This window comes from Eubalaena glacialis, chromosome 4, assembly GCF_028564815.1.
Source record: "Eubalaena glacialis isolate mEubGla1 chromosome 4, mEubGla1.1.hap2.+ XY, whole genome shotgun sequence".
NCBI lineage: Eukaryota > Metazoa > Chordata > Mammalia > Artiodactyla > Balaenidae > Eubalaena > Eubalaena glacialis.
In genome coordinates this window covers 175,123,912-175,142,772 of record NC_083719.1, presented here as the reverse complement: position 1 = coordinate 175,142,772, position 18,861 = coordinate 175,123,912, and the positions used below count along the sequence as shown (strand labels likewise).

At 55.3% G+C, this 18,861-nt stretch overlaps 1 protein-coding gene across 4 annotated transcripts in view; it reads left to right on the top strand.

Moving 5' to 3' along the window:
- Nucleotides 1-18,366, top strand: part of SIN3B (SIN3 transcription regulator family member B) — a 37,706-nt gene extending 19,340 nt beyond the window's left edge. For 2 of the 4 annotated variants that reach the window (XM_061190285.1, XM_061190282.1), the window contains 14 exons: nucleotides 387-509; nucleotides 1,584-1,673; nucleotides 2,128-2,246; nucleotides 6,112-6,319; nucleotides 7,602-7,718; nucleotides 8,808-9,046; nucleotides 9,783-9,966; nucleotides 10,704-11,307; nucleotides 11,523-11,692; nucleotides 14,127-14,300; nucleotides 14,589-14,681; nucleotides 15,833-15,927; nucleotides 16,137-16,341; nucleotides 16,441-18,366. In XM_061190285.1, coding sequence (XP_061046268.1) covers nucleotides 387-509; nucleotides 1,584-1,673; nucleotides 2,128-2,246; nucleotides 6,112-6,319; nucleotides 7,602-7,718; nucleotides 8,808-9,046; nucleotides 9,783-9,966; nucleotides 10,704-11,307; nucleotides 11,523-11,692; nucleotides 14,127-14,300; nucleotides 14,589-14,681; nucleotides 15,833-15,927; nucleotides 16,137-16,341; nucleotides 16,441-16,671 — 2,652 coding nt within the window. In that variant the 3' untranslated portion in view covers nucleotides 16,672-18,366. Of the gene's footprint in view, nucleotides 1-386; nucleotides 510-1,583; nucleotides 1,674-2,127; nucleotides 2,247-6,111; nucleotides 6,320-7,601; nucleotides 7,719-8,807; nucleotides 9,047-9,782; nucleotides 9,967-10,703; nucleotides 11,308-11,522; nucleotides 11,693-14,126; nucleotides 14,301-14,563; nucleotides 14,682-15,832; nucleotides 15,928-16,136; nucleotides 16,342-16,440 lie in introns of those variants that run through there. The other 2 variants (XM_061190283.1, XM_061190286.1) reach the window with 2 other exon arrangements.
- The last annotated feature ends 495 nt before the right edge of the window (nucleotides 18,367-18,861 follow it).

Genomic DNA, 18,861 nt, shown 5'->3' with positions numbered 1-18,861 from the left:
TTGAACACACAGGCAGACACCCTGTCAGTGGTCTGCTGGGTGAGCCCCGCACGCCAAGGCCCAGCTTCAGTGTCTCCCCACTGAGCCCTCCCTCACCTGTCAGGCCCCTCGCCCATCGAGGCCTTCCATGAGCCTTCTCCCAGCCTCACAGTGCGCGACTGTGGTGAGCTGGGCACACGGGTCTTTCCTCCAGTAAACGTGAGCACCTTGAGAGCCAGGGTCACCTCGCACTGGGACAGAGCCCCTGGCCCGTGGCAGGCAGTGCTTGCTGGGGCCACGAGCTGAGCTGCAGGTGGTTGCATGCACTAGGATACACTGAGAACCAGCACTGACGGGCCCGGCTGTGTCTCGCCAACGCTGACCACCTCCTGTGTTTGTGTCCTTAGTTCACAGGAAATGGGCCGTGCGAAATGAACAGTGTCCAAAAGAGTGAGCACGAGAAGAATCTGGAACACAGCAAAAAGCGCTCTCGGCCCTCACTCCTCCGTCCCGTGTCTGCACCAGCCAAGGTAACTGTCAGCTGTGCACATAAATGTGTGCACGCGTGGACACGCAGCAGCCTGGCCTTCTCCGTAGATGACTTGAGGAGCAATATGCAGAGACCTGGGGCATGAGGCCGAGTCCAGGCTCCAGTCCAACTTGAAATTCACTGGCTGTGGGACCTTGAGAAGTCGACTCACCTGTGAGGTGGCCGGTCACCTATTCCCCCTGGCTCACGAGATTGTGTGAGAAGGAGTGTCACCTCCTCTCGCAGAAACCGGATGTACTGCTCAGTCTGCTCCTTTTCACCATCACAGCTCTTCCACAGGCAGGGCCCCTGTGTACAGTTGCACAGGTCGGTTACTGCACAAGGTGCCCTGCTAGGGGGTGAGAGGCACTGAGGTCCAGCTCCTGTTGTTCTCATCACCTGTGATGGTGATTTTCTAATTCCATCATTCTTTATGCATTTACTAGTTGGCTTTCTACTGTAAGGAAGAGCTTTTTTTCATCTCCATTTATTTAATTATGTATATCATCATAAACTCGGGTTATAATCCATGACTATCACTATTTATCTTGTTGCCTAAACCGTCCCAGATCTGGCCAGTGGGGCCCTTTGGGCTGGCTCTTGTGTCCTTTTGACACATCCCCATCGTTCTTCAGGCATGTGGGAGATGGTTCTGTAGTGTCCTCGATGTCTCAGCAGAGTGGCCAAGTTCAAGTCCCCTTCCCATCACCATCACGGCCCACAGGACGAAACAGGCAGGGGAAGAGGTTTCTGATACAGTATCTAGGGGCATGTTTCCCTGGCTGTTCTTACTCTATGACAATCCCTCCTGACATCAAATCGCTAAAGTGCTGAAAGTTAGATCCCAGATTGTGGGCAGAGTGGTTGTGTGACCCTTCACTAGGTCATGGAGGCTGAGGTGGGTGGTCCTGAGAGGTTCATCCACGGGGGTCTTGGGCAGACCTCGTCCAGCACCTGATGGAGGTTCCCATCAGGAGAGCTCAGTGTTGGTGATGCTATGATTCTAATAAAGATGGACACAGGGGCTGCCCGTGGGAGGCACACAGCATCCATGGCGTGGAATTTCTCTCCACAGAAGAAAATGAAACTCCGTGGTACCAAAGATCTGTCCATCGCCACCGTGGGGAAGTACGGGACTCTGCAGGAGTTCTCCTTCTTTGACAAGGTGAGCGGTGGGACCCATGAGTTCTGGGCCTTCCCCCGTCCAGGCTGGCCTCACCCAGCTCAGATCTGAGCAGGCAGGGTTGGGAGCAGGCGGCAGGCGGCCAGTGGTGGGCAGCGGGCAGGAGGTAGCGAAACAGGTGGGAAAGAGCTCAGAGCCCACACCAAGTTTGGGGGCACGTGTCTGCCACTCAGAAGCTGTGTGGCATCTCTAAAGCTGGGATGGTCCTGGGGCTTCTGTCCAGAGTCAATGGGCAGAGGCAGGGAGATGGCTCTGGGCACATGCTGTCTGAGCCAAAGATCACTGCACGGAGAGCAGTCCGCTGCAGACCACAGCCAGTCCCTTTAGAACACGCCTGTGTTGGTGACTCTGTGTGCACCTGGTGATAGCAGAACCAAGTGTGCTCAGGAGCGGGAGTTGGGCCCGGTAGGGGCCCCCTGACTCACTCTCCCCGCAGGTGCGCAGGGTGCTGAAGAGCCAGGAGGTCTACGAGAACTTCCTCCGCTGCATCGCGCTCTTCAACCAGGAGCTTGTGTCTGGCTCTGAGCTCCTCCAGCTGGTCAGCCCATTTCTAGGGTGAGCGACACTTCTCAGGGCTCCCCGCTTGGGTTTTGTTTCCGTAAACTTTCACCCTTCTTTTGGCTATTGTTTTTGGAAAACAGTATATGTGTTTTTTTTGATCTTGTCTTTAAGTTTAAGTTGTTACAGAGATCATTATAGATTCACCACCAGTTGTAAGAAAGAACACAGAGAGGTCCTGGGGAGCGTTCCCCCGTGGTAACATCTCTAGTCAGTGTCATAGCCAGTATGTTGATATTCACACAAGCCACCCATCTTCTCAGGTTTCCCATTTTACCTGTGTGTGTGTGTGTGTGTGTGTGTGTGTGTGTGTGTGTGTGCGGCTGTATCACCTGTGAAGGTTGGTGTGTCCACCACCACTGTCCAGGTACCGAGCAGCTTCAGAACCACGAAGATCCTTGCGTTGGCCTTTGATACCCATACCCACGTCCCTCCCACACCCCAAGCCCCTGACAACCCCTAAAACCTGTGTTCCTTCTCTAAAGTTATATAGAAAAAGTATTATGTAAATGGAATCACACTGTGTAACCATTCAGGATCAGCTTTTTTCACCCAACATAATTCCCTGGAGATTCATTATGCTTTTTAAAATTCTAAGAATCAGAAATTACTGGGAAGAATGAAATGACCACGCAGCATCCCTGCTGCCCAGAGAGAAACTCTGTTAGCAGATCCGTTACCCGCTTCCAGCACGTCCTGCTGCCCTGTGTGAGCTGCCCCCCGAGGGGCCCGGCAGCCTCTGAGGGGGCGGAGCTGTCCTGGGAGGTGACTGCGTATCGCAGGTCATGCACCTGTGCTGTGGGGAGGGGAGTCTGCTGGCTCCCGGTGTGCTTCCCACTCACCAGCCCTGTCATGCCCAGCGAGTTTCCTAGCCCGTCTGAGCCTCAGTTTCCATTCTGTCAAAGGGCGATCATAAATATACCTGCGCAGGGTTTCAGAAAGTTTCAAATGGGCTCTGCCTGAAGACCCTTAAAATAGCATCTCGAACACGGGGAGTTTGCATTATACATGACGTGTGCGGCGTCCTGTTTAGCCCCCAAGACAGCCCCAGAGGCTGCCGGCCCCTGGGGGCAGCTACCTGATTCCCTTTCTATTAATTAAAAAAGTTTTTTTAACTTTTTTTTTAAATGTAAAATAAAACACAGATCCAGGAAACCACATAACAGAAGAACGGCTTAGTGAATCATTATTAGGCAGACACCCTTGTGCCCACCACCCAGGTCACAAATGGACCTTTGCCAACCTCCAGGAGCCCCTCCACCTGCCATCTCAGCCATGCTCCCTCCCTTGGCTTGGGAGTGACCACCTCCCTACACTAATTATGGCACAGCCAACCCAGGTGGACACCGCCAGACACACGGCTCAGTCTCACCTCGTGGTCTGGGTTTTGTTTCCTAATACGTCTTGTACGTCCCTCTTCATCTCTAGGTTCCCTCTGCAAGTTTATTCCTTACCGTGTCTGCATTGGCATCCCCATGGCGTGGGTGCATTTTGCTGAATGCACCTTCACATTCTCCCACATCCCTCTGTCCGTCAGGAGGCAGTGGTAATCCTCTGAGTTCTTTCTGTGGTTTATTCCTTTGTTTATTCATTCACCGCGGGTTGCAAAAGAGAGCATCTCAACAGTATTTATCACCTTTTGGTGACCCAAGGTAGATGCTTGATTTCTCCCTTTATTACAGTGTCAGGGTGATGAGTCGCTTTCCTGTGTCATCAGGCCAATTAGGAACTGAAAAGGGGACCAATTTCTTTGGCATTACATGAACTCATGAATTTAAACACATTCGATGTGTCTCAATACATTTTAAGCTGAGGAAACTGAGGCCCAGAATGGATACCTCTCACTCTCTCCAGGATAAGCTCGCATAAGAGAGCTTTGCGTGGTGATGGGCGAGTTCAGGGGGATGCGGCCTGGAAGCCCACCCTTCGCTCATCCTCTGCTCTCGGGATCTGAGTGTGGCTGTTGAGTTTCACATAAATAGCATCACACTGTCAGGCTGGGCTGTAGTCTTCTCTTTTTTTCTTTTTTAAACTCAGCAGTTCTTAGACCCGAACGATCGTTTTTAGCGACTGCACAGTGTATGTACCATGGTTTTCTCAGCAGGGTCTGCAACAATGGACGTTTATCTCCAGTTTCCCCCTGTAATCCATGCTGAGATTATGCTCTTGGGCTGGGATACTCAAAGGTCGAGTTAGGGTCATCAGGAGGTGCTTCCTTGGTGGTCCCAAGAGTGTACACACATCAGGGTGACCTTTTCACTTGGATTGACTTTCTGGGGCTGCTAAAGATCTGTTAACGCTCTGAAAAACCACCCAGAGCAGGGTGGCAGGCGTCACACAGTCTCAGCTAAAACGTGGCTGGTTTTTTACGTGGATTTGGACACGCTCACATCGAAGTACATCTGTGCAGCTCAGAATCCAGTGCTCTGAGCTCGGTCAGGGTCAGCTATTCCCGTTTCGACATGTGAGCAGCAGTTAGAGACTCCAAGCGGGGGAGAGGGCCATGGGAGTGTGCAGCAAAGCGGAGAAATGAAGCGGCTTCTGCTCGCTCATCTTGACCTGATGCCCAGCTGGGTTAGCGTTCACGCCCACCCCCCTCCCCACCATGAGGCCTGTGTTTGCATGGGCAAGCTTCTTTCTGGGTTTGTACACCCACGGGCAGCTGAGTGCAGTGGCCCAGAGAGCTGTCACCTGGTGACAGCGTGGCTGGAGTTGGGGCTGGAGTGGGGTAAGCCTCCCCTTCAGAGTGGTTTATCCCGCTGTAACCTCAGGCATCCTCCGCACCGATGTTGTTGATGTCTCCCTTCCCTGCATTTCCGTTGGCTTGCGGGTTTTCCTTGTGAGCTGAGTTGGCGGGGGTCCTTACAGGCGGGCCGCCTCGGGGCACATAGTTAATGAGGGGAGACTGCCAGGCTTAGTCATGGCAGGATCATCACACCAGCTGTCAAAATATCTGCACCCTTTCTGTAGGATTTGATACTCATTTAAACATTAATGCAGATGACATTGGGGGTCAGTTGCGTTAAAATCTTCCCGTCGACATGCACGACCATTACATGATGAGAATTTGTCTAGGGAGGGGGTCTCCCTCGTGAGGGAGGAAGGCCCTGGAGCAGGGAAGCAGATTTTATCTGTCAAGGGCCAAGGGTCACTGCTAACCAGCTTCTGGCATTATGCCCAAGCAGCCACAGGCAATACTAAGCGAGTGGCCGTGACCGACTATTTACAGACAGATGTGGGGAGGTTGACTAGTTTGCTGATCCTTGGCCTAATGCCCGGCCTCTTCCAGTCAGGGGACATCGCTGACCCCAGCTTCTGCCAGGCCAGGTCATCTTATCTGACGTGTTCAAGGACCTCCCGCAAGTGGTGGGGCCTGGTTGGTGGCAGAGGCTGGAGGGCAGATTCACACACGCGGCAGCTTCACGCCTGTTGGATGCTCATCCTGCCTCTCGCCCTTCCTCTCTGATGTTGATTCTGACCATCTTTAACTGCCAGCATCAACGTGAAACCATTTTAACATCTCTAGATCATTCTCAGAAGGCCCTCGGGATGCTACTTGTCATTTGTCTTTACTTCTTTTTTTTTTTTAGACTTTTAAAAAAAAAAAAATTGAAGTATAGTTGATTTACAGTGTTGTGTTAGTTTTTGGTGTACAGCAAAGGGATTCAGATAGATATATTTATTTATTCTTTCTCAGATTCTGTTCCATTATAGGTTATTATAAGATACCAAATATAGTTTCCTGTGCTATACAGTAGGACCTTGTTGTTTATCTATTTTATATATAGTAGTGTGTATTTGCTAATCCCAAACTCCTGATTTGTCCCTCCCACCTCCCTCCGACTTGTCTTTATTTCTGAAGGAAATTTCCAGAACTCTTTGCACAGTTCAAGTCCTTCCTGGGGGTGAAAGAGCTGTCCTTCGCCCCACCCATGAGTGACAGATCCGGGGATGGAATAAGCCGGGAAATCGACTACGCCTCATGCAAGCGCATCGGATCCAGCTACCGGGCGCTCCCCAAAACCTACCAGCAGCCCAAGTGCAGCGGGAGGACGGCCATCTGCAAGGAGGTAGCACTTCCCGGGGCTCACGTCAGCTTGTGTGCTGCATGCTCCTTACCCGCTCCTGTGTTCCACATGGAAGACCGAGTGTTGATCCCCCCGATAGTGAATGGTGGATGGTGCCGGGATGTGCCAAAACAAAATGCATGGGTAGAGATGACAGTTTCTCACCCTGCTGGTGGTTCTGGCAAGCCGCAGAGCACACGGCGCCAGCATAGGGTTTGGCTTGTTCCTCTGTCATTTAGACTGAGATTTATTTCTGCCTTGAGCCCACTCTGTTCCAGGTTCACTGCCCTCAGCATGTTTCTGTTTAGCTTGACCACTGAACACTTTTTCAGGGTTAGTAGACAGGCTTACTGCATTTCCAGAATTCAAGAGTGCCTGCTGGATTCCAGGATATGTAGTCTGGGAGTCAGCAGACTATGGCCCATGAGCCAAATCCGGCCCACTGCCTGTGTTTGTAAGTAAAGTTTTATTGGCAAACAGACATGCCCATTTGTTTACATACTGCCTGCGGCTGCTTTACCAGGACAAGAGCAGAGTTGAGTACAGGCGTGCCTTGGAGCTATTGTGGGTTTGGTTCCAGAGCACTGCAATAAAGCAAACATCGCAATAAAGCCAGTCACACAAATTTTTTGGTCTCCCAGTGCATATAAAAGTTATGTTTATACTGTACTGTAGCCTATTAAGTGTGCAGTAGTGTTATGTCTGAACAAAACAATGTATATACCTTAATTTAAAATATTTTATTGCTGAAATATGCTAACCATCATCTGAGCCTTCAGCGAGTCACTGATCACAGATCCCTGTAACAAATATAATAATAATGAAAAAGCTTGAAATATTGTGAGAATCACCAAAGTGTGACACAGAAACACAAAGTGAGCAAATGCTGTTGGAAAAAATGGCCCCGATAAGCTTGATCGATGCAGGGTTGCTGCAAACCTTCACATTGTTTAAAAAAAAAAAAAAAGCAGTATCTGTGAAACACAATAAAACGATGTATCCCTGTAGACCTGACAGACCAAATGACCTGCAAAACCTAAAATATTTATCTGGCCCTTTACAGAGAAAGTTTGCCAACCCCAAAGTATTGATAGTAAGTTTTCTTCACTTGATCAAAGCCACGTTTTCCCTTAAAACCACTTTAAAAGTAATTTTACTATTTGTATGATAAGGTAATTTCCTGTAAAATCAGTATTGTTACTTATCCTCGTATCTTCTACGCTGGACAACACAGTAAACCACTCTGGCAGCGGGGGCCTGGTCACAGCATTTCCTCTTGGTGCAGGTACTGAACGACACCTGGGTGTCCTTCCCCTCCTGGTCAGAGGACTCCACCTTCGTCAGCTCCAAGAAGACGCCCTACGAGGAGCAGCTGCACCGCTGTGAAGACGAGCGTTTCGAGGTGTGTGTGCGGGCCCGCCTTCTCCACAGCCCTGCCCTCGCTTTCCCCACTTCATCTCCTCTGCACCCTGGGACGTATCGTGATCCTCCTTGAGCCCTCTGGTCTCCTTTAGAGTATCGGGGATTCCAGTGCTTTCCAGCAGGGGGCAGCTCCTGAAAGCCTCCCTTTTCTGCCTTGCTGGCCTCCAGGCTGGCTAGGCGTTGGTACTGTGTGTGTGTGGTTTCATTAACTACAATTAGGTTCACCTAAGTTAATTTTTTTAGTAAAAATTTTTACCGAGATCGTTGTAGGTTCACATGCAGCTTAAAAAATTGACACAGAGTGATCCGGGTGCCCTTTCCCCAGTGGTAACAGCTTGTAAATCTCTGGCACAGTGTCAGAGCCGGGATATGGACATTGACCCGGCCATGATCTTATTCACGTCTCCCTAGTTGGGCTTGTATTCGTGGGGGGCGCGGGGCGGCAGGGTATCTTGTGCACAAGCACGCGCATGTGTGTTTAGCTCTGTGCGGTCCTCTCACCTGTGGAGCTCCATGTATCCAGCACCACAGCCAAGATACTGAACAGTTCCCCCACCAGGAGGATCTCTCACACTGTTCCTTTATATCCCCATCCACCTCCCTCCCCAATTCCCAGCATCCATCAACCTATCCTCCACCTCCTTCACTTTGTCCTAAGTGGAATCAGTCACACGGTATATAACTTTTGGGGATTGGCTCCCCCCAGCACATGTTCTGGGGAGCCACCCGGGGGCTATATGTACCACGCGTCCCTTCCTCTTCATTGCTGAGTGTAATGTGCTTTTGATGCCTGTGGAAAGGGTCAGCCTAGGACCCGTTGCCCTCCTCAGATGGGTCCACCAGTGGTGAGGTCCAGGTGACGCCATCATCGCCCAGGTCTGGACCGGCCCCCTCACCCCCGTAACCAGCTGTGCTCGCTCCAGTCCCCCAGACGCGCGTCAGGGCCACCACACCCTGATGTCTGTCGTCCCCTCCTCAGTTCTGCACATCCCTTCTGCCAGCCCAGGCCCGTCCCTAGGGCCCTGCTGACGCCCCGACAGCTGACCCCTTTCTGCTTTCTTTTCCATAGTTAGACGTTGTCCTGGAGACCAACCTGGCCACGATCCGGGTGTTGGAAAGCGTGCAGAAGAAGCTCTCCCGGATGGCGCCGGAAGACCAGGAGAAGTTCCGGCTGGACGACTGTCTGGGGGGCACGTCGGAGGTGATCCAGCGCCGCGCCATCCACCGCATTTACGGCGACAAGGCTCCGGAGATCATTGAGAGCCTCAAGAAGAACCCTGTCACTGCTGTCCCCGTCGTCCTGAAAAGGTGTCCTCACGCTTCTGACCACCCTGCCTGCTGCAGGGAGCCCCCCAGCAGCTCATTAGTGCTGTTTGTCACGGGTGTAATCGTGAGGGGGTCCCTGGGGTCTCAGTCTGGTTGACTACAGTGTTTTCCAGTCTTGCTTCTTCTCCCCATTCCATTCCCGAGAGGAAAGCACAACTGTCAACAGTTGTTTGTGTCCTCCTGGAACTTTCTGCCATGCACATAATCATATCTAAACATGAACATGAAAGGTAACTACTTTAAAGCACAAATGGGACCATCCTGTATCACGGCTTGCCTTTTATTTAATCATATGTTTGGGACCCTCACTGTGCCGGTGAACATGTATTGGTTAAGTGGCTGCCCTCAGCCAGGTGCTGTGCCCAGCCCTGGGGCTGCAGAGCCAAGCGAGCCCGACACAGTCCCTTCCATTGCAGGGTTCACAGTTGAGCAAGGGAGCCCGGTGGTCGAGCCAGCAGCTGCATAGAGCGCAGTCAGTTCTGTGGGCCAGGACAGCGATGTTTGAGAAACCGTAAAACTGGCTGTGCGGGTTCCACGGGGCCGTTACCCCTCCCTCCTTTATACAGCACAGAGCCCACTGCACAGGCCTGGAGCTGGCTGTCCCGAGTGTGGAACATGTCCAGTGGGTCTGTGGGTGGAAGACAGGCTGGCCCTGCACAGGGATGACTCGGGCGGGTGTCCCGGGCTGTCCCTGTGCTGAGCCCCTCTGGCCCTGCAGGCTGAAGGCCAAAGAGGAGGAGTGGCGGGAGGCCCAGCAGGGCTTCAACAAGATCTGGCGGGAGCAGTATGAGAAGGCGTACCTCAAGTCCCTGGACCACCAGGCCGTGAACTTCAAGCAGAACGACACCAAGGCCCTTCGCTCCAAGAGCTTGCTCAATGAGATTGAGAGCGTCTATGACGAGGTGAGGCCCTCCTCAGCCGGGGTCGGGGCAGGCTGCCCGCGCCCAAGCTCTGGCTCTCCTGGCCTCGGGCAGATGGCCAGCTCTCTTGTGTCTCCGTTGCCCTCGCAGGGCTGCGTAGGGGTGAGGATGGGTGTTTCCGTAGCACCCAGCATAGGGCTGGCCCAGGAAGCGGATTGAGGCCACCCTGCCATTGTCAGCAGAGGGGGGTGACTAGGGCTGACCGTGCTCTTGTGTGGCTCTGGACTCAGAGAGGGGAGTAGTTGGTGTGGGCTGGTGAACGGGAGCGAGCAGGTGGGAGGCTTGTGCCGGCACCGGGTGATGGCAGGACCATGGAAGGGCTGGTGGCAGGTGGGGAAAGGACAGAGGCAGGGGACGTTGTGGGGTGGTGACGGACCGGGTGCGCAGGGCTGGGGGGGGCGGGGCTGGAGTGCAAGCAGTCGCAGGTCTTCCAGGGTCTAGCCAAGTGTCTGTGAACGAATGATGGTGGGCAGAGGCCCGTGGTCCTCCCGGAGCCTTCCTCACCCCCGAGGCAGCCTGGGGTGCTGCTCCCCTCGTTTCCCCCAGCCTCTGAGTGCTGCTGCAGGCCTTGGTAGTGGGACTTCGGCCTCGTTTTGGTCCCAGAGCTCAGCTGGGCCCCCAGCCATTGTGATGCCCTCAGAGCCCCATGGCCCTGGACCCCCTACTTGGAGTTCTCCCAGTGGGCCGCTTCCCGTCTCACGGCCGCCCTGTCTCCCCAGCACCAGGAGCAGCACTCGGAGGGCCGCAGCGCCCCCTCCAGCGAGCCGCACCTCATCTTCGTGTACGAGGACCGGCAGATCCTGGAGGACGCGGCCGCCCTCATCAGCTACTACGTGAAGCGGCAGCCGGCCATCCAGAAGGAGGACCAGGGCACCATCCACCAGCTGGTGCACCAGTTCGTGCCCAGCCTCTTCTTCTCCCAGCAGCTGGACCTGGGCGTGTCCGAGGACTCCGCCGATGAGGGCCGGGGGAGCCCCCAGGGGCAGAGTGCAGACCCTGGTGACCGGAAGAAGCCAGCGCCCGGGCCGCAGAGCAGCGCCCCGGAGGAGAAGGGGGCCTCGGGCGAGGCACCGGCCACGGAGCAGCCGCCGCCGCAGCACAAGCCCCTGGACGACGTCTACAGCCTCTTCTTCGCCAACAACAACTGGTATTTCTTCCTGCGCCTCCATCAGACCCTGTGCTCCAGGCTTCTGAAGATCTACCGCCAGGCACAGAAGCAGCTCCTGGAGTACCGGACGGAGAAGGAAAGGGAGAAACTGCTCTGCGAGGGCCGCCGGGAGAAGGGCAACGACCCCGCCATGGAGCTGCGGCTGAAGCAGCCAAGTGAGCCCCTGGGCCCAGGGATGACACCATGGGGGCTTGCGTCTGAGATCCGGGAGGGGAGGCGGGCCCGCCGAGCAGCCGCCCCAGAGCCACGGGCCACCTGCGGTGGGAGGCGGTGAACGTGGGCTGCTCACGTTCAGTGGAGGCTCCAGATCCTTCCCGGTGGTGGCCGCGTGGGAGCCGGGCCCTCGGTGACCACGGTGCCCCCCGCTCAGGTGAGGTGGAGCTGGAGGAGTACTACCCGGCCTTCCTGGACATGGTGCGGAGCCTGCTGGAGGGCAGCATCGACCCCACGCAGTACGAGGACACCCTGCGCGAGATGTTCACCATCCACGCCTACGTGGGCTTCACCATGGACAAGCTGGTGCAGAGCATCGCCCGGCAGGTGAGCAGGCGCGGGCGGGCGGCGGGCAGCACCTCCCTGCGAGTCCCTTCCTTCACTCCTGCGCCTGCGGTTGATCCCGTGGTGGGCACCTTTCCTTTTTTTTTCAATTAAGGTAGAATTCTTGTAACGTAAAGTTCTCCAGTTTGAAGTGAACGTTTCAGTGGAATTTAGCACATTGGCAGTGTTGTGCAACTGTCGTTTCTGACTAGTTGTAGAACATTTCCGTCTTCCCCCAAAGAAACCCTGTCTCCATCAGCAGTCACTCCCCATCCCTCCTCTCCCAGCCCTCTTCTGTCTCTCTGGATTTGCCTGTTCTGGGTATTTCACATAAACAGAATCACATACTATGTGGCCTTTTTGTGTCTGGCTTCTTTCACTCAGCATAACGTTTTTAAGGTTCATCCACATTGTAACGTGTGTTAGTATATCATCCATTTTTATGGTCAAATAACATTCCGTTGTGTGGATGGACCACATTGTGTTCTTCCATTCATCCGTTGATGGACACTTGGGTTGTTTCCACCTTTTGGCGATGGCAACCAGTGCTGCTGTGGATGTGCGTGTGCGAGGATATGTCTGAGCCCCTGTTGAAAAACCTTTCGTGAGGGTTGCTTGGCAACATGTAAGGAACCTTTGGCCCACTTTTCCTGGCGGGGGAATATCAGTGACGTGCATCAGCATCACCCACAGCTGAAGGTCAACAAGAGGAAATTGGTCATAAGTATATAAACAGCAAAGCCCCAGACAAGTCGGGTGTGGTCCCGGGACGTGGGTCCTGCTTGGTGACCAGTCGAGTTGTTGTTCAACTTGACTTTCATTTCCTGGTTATCAAGTGAGGCTGTTCATCATAAAGTGGAAAAGAAGCAGAGGAAGGAATGATGTCATTACTCTGCCACCCAGGTACAGTTACTAGAAACATTTTAAAAATGGCAATTCCTTCCAGGTTTTACAAATTTCTTATTGAAGTAAAACACATACAGAAGTGCCGACTCCTCAGTGTGCAGCTCGGTGGGTCTTCACAAATGGACACCCCACCCGTGCCCCCTCCAGCCACCCCCCACTCACGGGTACTCGCTGCCGATTTCTGACACTGGGATAGAGTCCCTGGTTTTGAAGCTGTATAAACTCAGCGTCTGGCTATGTCCAGGCAGCGTGATTCTCTGAGATTCCTGTCTGTTGAGATGCCCGTTGGCTCCTTCATCGTCCACCAGGGAAGGATTCCAGGGACGAGCTCCCATTTGGGCCCTTGGAGCAGCGCTTTGCATCCCCTGTGGGCCGTATGTGTGCATGACCTCTGCTCCCCCAGGTGGTGTGCAGGCAGGCACAGCCAGCCTTGGGGGAAGCTTCCAGATTCCTGGCCCACTCTGGTCCTGCCCGGGGGCGGGGTGGGGGGGTGGTGGTGAAGGAGGAGGGCTCTCTCATCTCTCCTGGACCGAGCGAGTCGGCTCCCAACAGGCCACAGCTCTCAGGACGGCGGCCCCATCTGTAGCACCAGGAGGATTGGACCATATACTTTGACTCATGCCTTTTTAAAAAAAAAAAACTCCTTCTCTCCACAAATGTCTCCGGTAAAACCTGTTTTAAAAGATAAAAGAAGCAATAAAAATGGAGTTGTTTAGTTGGAGGCATAGTGAGGGCAGGACCCCCACGTGTGGCTCACAGGGCCCCTCCACGCAACACCTGTAACCTGCAGCGTCGTATCCACACTCTTTACTTCCTTTTATTTATTTAATTTTTAAATTAGCATTTCTTATTTTCAGTAACAGCAGCTAATGTTGATTGGGAATGTGCCGGATGTCAGGCACCGTATGAGATCCACGTGTGTCCACGCGTCGCTGTGTTCACTCAGCAGAGGGACACACAGAGCAGAGCCTGAGGCCCTAAGCCTGCAGTAGCCTGTCTGGGCCACAGCTCGCGCGCAGAGGGGCCGACTCAACGCCGGCTCCGTATGTTTTTCGGTATTAAAAGAATTACTTGTGTTTATGACTGAACACTGGGGGAAGATAATCACTGCTTTTACGATTACCATCCCCATTTTGGCACATTTTCTTTTGTATTTTTTCTGTGCGTTTCTCATACCCAGGCAGGGTTTGCTGGTCTGCTCTAGTTTGCTCTGGTTTGCTCTTGTCTGGTTTGGTCTAGTTTGGTCTCGTTTTTGGTCTGGTCCAGTTTGCTAGTTTGCTCTGATTTAGTCTGGCCTGGTCTGCCCCAGTCTGGTCTGGTTTAGTCTGGTCTAGTGTGCTGTGGTCTGCATCCGGCATGGAGGTCGCCCTGCACAGCCCGCTGGACGCTGGTCTTCGCCCCCACCCCGTGGACGTTGCCACGCCGTCTCTGGGTGAGGTGGGGGCTCCAGCAGGAGGCGGGAGCGGTGGCTGTGCCTCACCCCTCCCGGCGGGCACACGCCAGGCACCCACCGGCCCTCCCTCCCCGGCAGCTGCACCACCTCGTGAGCGACGATGTCTGTCTGAAGGTGGTGGAGCTCTACCTGAACGAGAAGAAGCGGGGCGCTGCCGGCGGCAACCTGTCCTCCCGCTGTGTCCGCGCCGCCAGGGAGACCAGCTATCAGTGGAAGGCCGAGCGGTGCATGGCTGACGAGAACTGCTTTAAGGTGAGAGGCCAGCCATGCTCAGCCCCACACAAGGCTGGGGGGAGCACGGCGGGCGCCCACGACAGGAGCCCAGTACCGTGTGCTGCTTTCGCTGGGCCTCTGGATGCAGGCCCCGGCCCCAGAGGGCACCACAGGTCCTGTGAGGTGGGCGCCCAGCACGTGGTTCCTCAAGGAAGGATGGGGCTTGGAGGCTGGTGAAGAGGGATCATTGATGACCTTTTGACCTCATCCTCTACCGGCCTGGGCTGTTCTCGTGGCTTCAGGCTGTTTGTCCCCCTCCTTCCCCAGGTGATGTTCCTCCAGCGCAAAGGGCAGGTGATCATGACCATTGAGCTCTTGGACACCGAGGAAGCCCAGACAGAGGACCCACTAGAGGTGCAGGTGAGGACCACAGCCCTGTGCTCTGTGCCTTGTACACACCGTGGGGGCCGGGGGCAGCCACAGGCAGCATCTTGGGGCTCCCACCACGGGAGCCCAGGCACATGCTGGCCGAGCACAGGCCGCAAAACGTCCACCAGAGAATCCTCTGTGCAGGCTGAACGCTCTCCTTGGAAACGCAACAGGAGGTGGGAGTTGCGGGTGGCCTCTCAGGAGCCAGGGGCGTGTGTCCCAGGGCCGGAAGGCTGTGTGGGAGCCAGGCCAGCTTCCCCCCAAACCCCGGCCCCTGCCACCTGCTGCCGACACCATGCCATCCGCCCATGGCCAGCCCAGTCACTCAGACCCCACGGCATGTGGCCGCTGCGCTCCCCGTGCATGAAGCTCAGAGCTCTGGGTGCCCCCTGACCACCAGGAGAAAACCCGCCTGGCCCACACGTTGAGGTGCACATTCCACTTGGTGCCCGCACGCCAGGGAGCAGGGCCCAGAAGCCCCAAGCCGCCTTCACAGATCTGGGGCACCACCCACCACAGCCTCGGGGGCTCCCTTCACGGCGCCCTTCGCTGGAAACACTTTCCAAAACAAGGGAAGGTAGGGGCCTGCACACCTGGTCCCTTCCAGAAGTTTCCAGCAAATGTGGTTTTGTTAAGCTTGAGTCTGGAGGAGCCTCGTGCTTTAACAGTGTGGTGAGCAGTTGAAGGATCCCTTGGACGCTGCAGGCCGTGTCCGCCCTGGACCTGGTGACCCCTTCGGGCCCCACCCTTTGCTCACCCGCAACTCCTGCCAGCTCTCTCCCTCTTCCTCCCTGCTGTTTGTGTCCTCATGTCTGTTCCTGCCCACCCGTCCCCCAGACCCCGCTCGCCTCCGTGTCAGGGGCCTCCTGTTCCACGTGAACTTACCACGTCATGGATACAGAAAAGTCGTTACACAGCAGGGATTTATCCACTTAAGCACGAAAGGCCATAAATCATCTGAATAGTGGCCTGGGTGTGCGTGTCCCACTCCAGCTGAGCCCTTTATGGGGAGCTGCAGTCTGCTGGTCTCCATCACACATCAGGGTCCTCCATAGCTGTTATCCTAGTGCTTCGGGAGGGGTGGGGACAGAGTCCCCGGGAGCCTCTGATGACCTGGGCTGTGTCTCCCTCTGTCCCCCAAGCACCTGGCTCGGTACGTGGAGCAGTACGTGGGGACCGAGGGTGCGTCCAGCTCGCCCACCGAGGGCTTCCTCCTGAAGCCTGTGTTCCTGCAGAGGTGAGCGGACTTTGGGCCCGGGGGCCTCTCCCACCATTGCCAGCACCCAGCGTGACGGGGTTTTATTAGTTTTCACGGGATCAAAGGGTTTGGGTGGTGGTTTTCATTGCTTCAGATTACGTTTCTCCAACCCTGGGAGGTCAGGCATCTTCCCAGTGTTTCTGGGCCACAAGGACCTTCTAGTCTGCAGATCCTCCTCTCGCCCCCAGGAACCTCAAGAAGTTCCGCAGGTGGCAGTGTGAGCAGGTGCGCGCGCTGCGGGGCGAGGCCAAGAGCTCCTGGAAGCGGCTGGTCGGGGTGGAGAGCGCCTGCAACGTGGACTGCCGCTTCAAGCTCAGCACCCACAAGATGATGTTCATCGTGAACTCCGAGGACTACATGTACCGCCGCGGGACGCTCGGCCGGGCCAAGCAGGTGCCCCTCCCTGCCCACGTCCCGGGACCCTGGGGGCCAGCCCACAGCTGTCTGGGGTGCCTGGGCCATCCTGATTCTTCTCTGCCCCGCCCCCTGCAGGTGCAGCCCCTGGTCCTGCTGCGCCACCACCAGCACTTTGAGGAGTGGCACAGCCGCTGGCTGGAGGACAACGTGCCGGTGGAGGCAGCCAGCCTGGTGCAGGACTGGCTGATGGGCGAGGAGGACGAGGACATGGTGCCCTGCAAGACGCTCTGTGAGACGGCTCATGTGCACGGGCTGCCGGTGACCCGCTACCGAGTGCAGTACAGCCGCCGCCCGGCCTCGCCCTGACGCGCCCACACGGGCACCACGACTCGCACTTAGTGCAGTTGCTTCCTCGGCCTGCGTGTCCATCGGCCGTTTCCGTGAACAGTGTGAGGGGAGCAGAGCGTCCCCCAGCCTTGCTGCTATGGGCTGTGAGCTCCAGAGAAGGGCGGGTTGTGTCGGCTCTCGGCCCCACGCTGCCATCCCTCTTGGCTTCCCCGCTTCCTTTGGGCCCGTCCTGTGCCAGACGTAAACCACCCCCCGCACTTGAACTCTAGGGGCTTAGTCCCCACTGGAAGGGGGAGGAGCAGTGCACCGGTCAAGGCACAAGAGAGTGCATTCACATGCCTGCTGGGCTACTCCCGTCACACGTGCCAAATCCCCAGGCTTGGGCACCGCTGGTCATTTTCTGCGTTTGGTGGAAGTGGGTGAAGAGCCGCGCGAGGGCTCACGTTCGGGAGGGGTCAGCGTTTGAGGGTCCCTGACATCGGAGGAGTCAGGCCCAGGTGGACCTGCTTGAGAAGCATGTCCTTCCCAAGCTTCTAGAAACATTTCCCAAGCTGGGTGACAACCTGCATCTGACAGTTCGGGCGTCGGCTTGGCGCGGCGGGTGCCTGGGGTCCTCAGTCACTTTGAAAGTGAGAAGAGCCCTTTCAGCCAAACTGTTGGGATCCTGCTTTGACATCCAGACATAGAGTGGGCAGGCGGCACCAGAGCTGCCCAGAAGACCCTGCTCTGGAAAAAAAGAGACTCAAACCCCATGTTGATCCGACAGCTGGACTCTGGGCACGTGAGGGGAGGGGGCCTGGCCTGCCGCACCCGCTGAGCTCGAGTGGTCCCACCCTGGGAGGGCCCTGGGGTGCGGTTGTGTACCTAAGATGGACATTCTAGAAGTATATATATGCACACACGTATTTATTCCTTTATGCTCTCTTAGTGGTTGTAAGTTCTACAACGGCCAAGTCCCATGGCCTCTCTGGGGGTGACAGCCCTCTTCGTGGACTTCCGCATACCCGCCCCAACGCCTCCATTCCGGCAGCCACCACCCGGGGCGGGTACCGTGTGAGGGGCAAAAGCTTCTTCTGTGCCAAGAATGCCAAGCAGTTTGGGCTAGGAACCAGCTTTTTGAACTTCCTGCACCGTGAGAAGCTCTGGCCGGGCCCCTGACACCATCAGCGAGTGGGCTCCACTGACCCATGGGCCTGGAAGAACCCCCGTGCAGCCGCCTCTGCCAGCCGCAGCCCTTGCCTTCCTGCAGCTGAGCTGTGCCAAACCCAAGGTTCCGGGAATCGGAGACGTGTTTCTAGAAGTTTACCTGTGGAACTCGAGGTTTGCAAAGCCTGTGACTCCAGGCCTGGGCGATTCCAAGGCCAACCTGTCCCACCTGGGTGTCTCCTCACCCGTGTTTTCTCACGTGTAATCCATGCACTTTGTACGCATCCTTGTTTTATAAGAAGGAAACTTATCAGAATTCCTGAACCAGACCCTCCCGGCAGCCGTCCTCCTCGGGAGCCCGCAGCCCCTCCTGTGCCCTCTGCCTGGGCCCGGGGTGCGGGCCATACCCCACCAAGCCCCCCACCCTGCATGCTTCTAGGGAGCATCTCTTCTGTTTTTGAAGAATTTCTGTTCTGGGGCTTGTTCTTCCTTTGCAGCTGTTTTGAATGTAGTTTTCCTTTTCTATTTATTTGCACATTAAAGTTAAAAATTAAATATTAATCTAAAGCTGTGAGGTTCAGTCAGTCATTTCCTGTGAGCAAATCTGGGGGTGACCTCTCACTGCCAGGGGAGTTGGCCTGACCGCAGGGAGTGTCAGCACAGGCGCGCCTGGGAGTCCTCAGACCCCATGTGGGGACCCCCCGTGGCTTCCCTGTGGCTGTGCCAACAGGGTCCTGTTTCCCCCGGGGCATGGCCCCGCCTCCAGAGTGTTTTCTAGAATACAGTAAGTCCCCTACAGACAAACAAGTTCTGTTCCGAGAGCGCGTTCCCAAGTCCAATTTGTTCCAACGAAGTTAGCCTAGGGGTACCCAACTAACACCATCGGCTATATGGTACTGTACTGTAATTGGTTTATAATACTTTTCACACAAATAATACATAAAAGAAAAGAAAACATTTTGAACCTTACAGTACAGTACCTTGAAAAGTACAGTAGTACAGTACAACAGCTGGCATACAGGGCTGGCGTCAAGTGAACAGGTGAGAAGAGTTACTGACTGG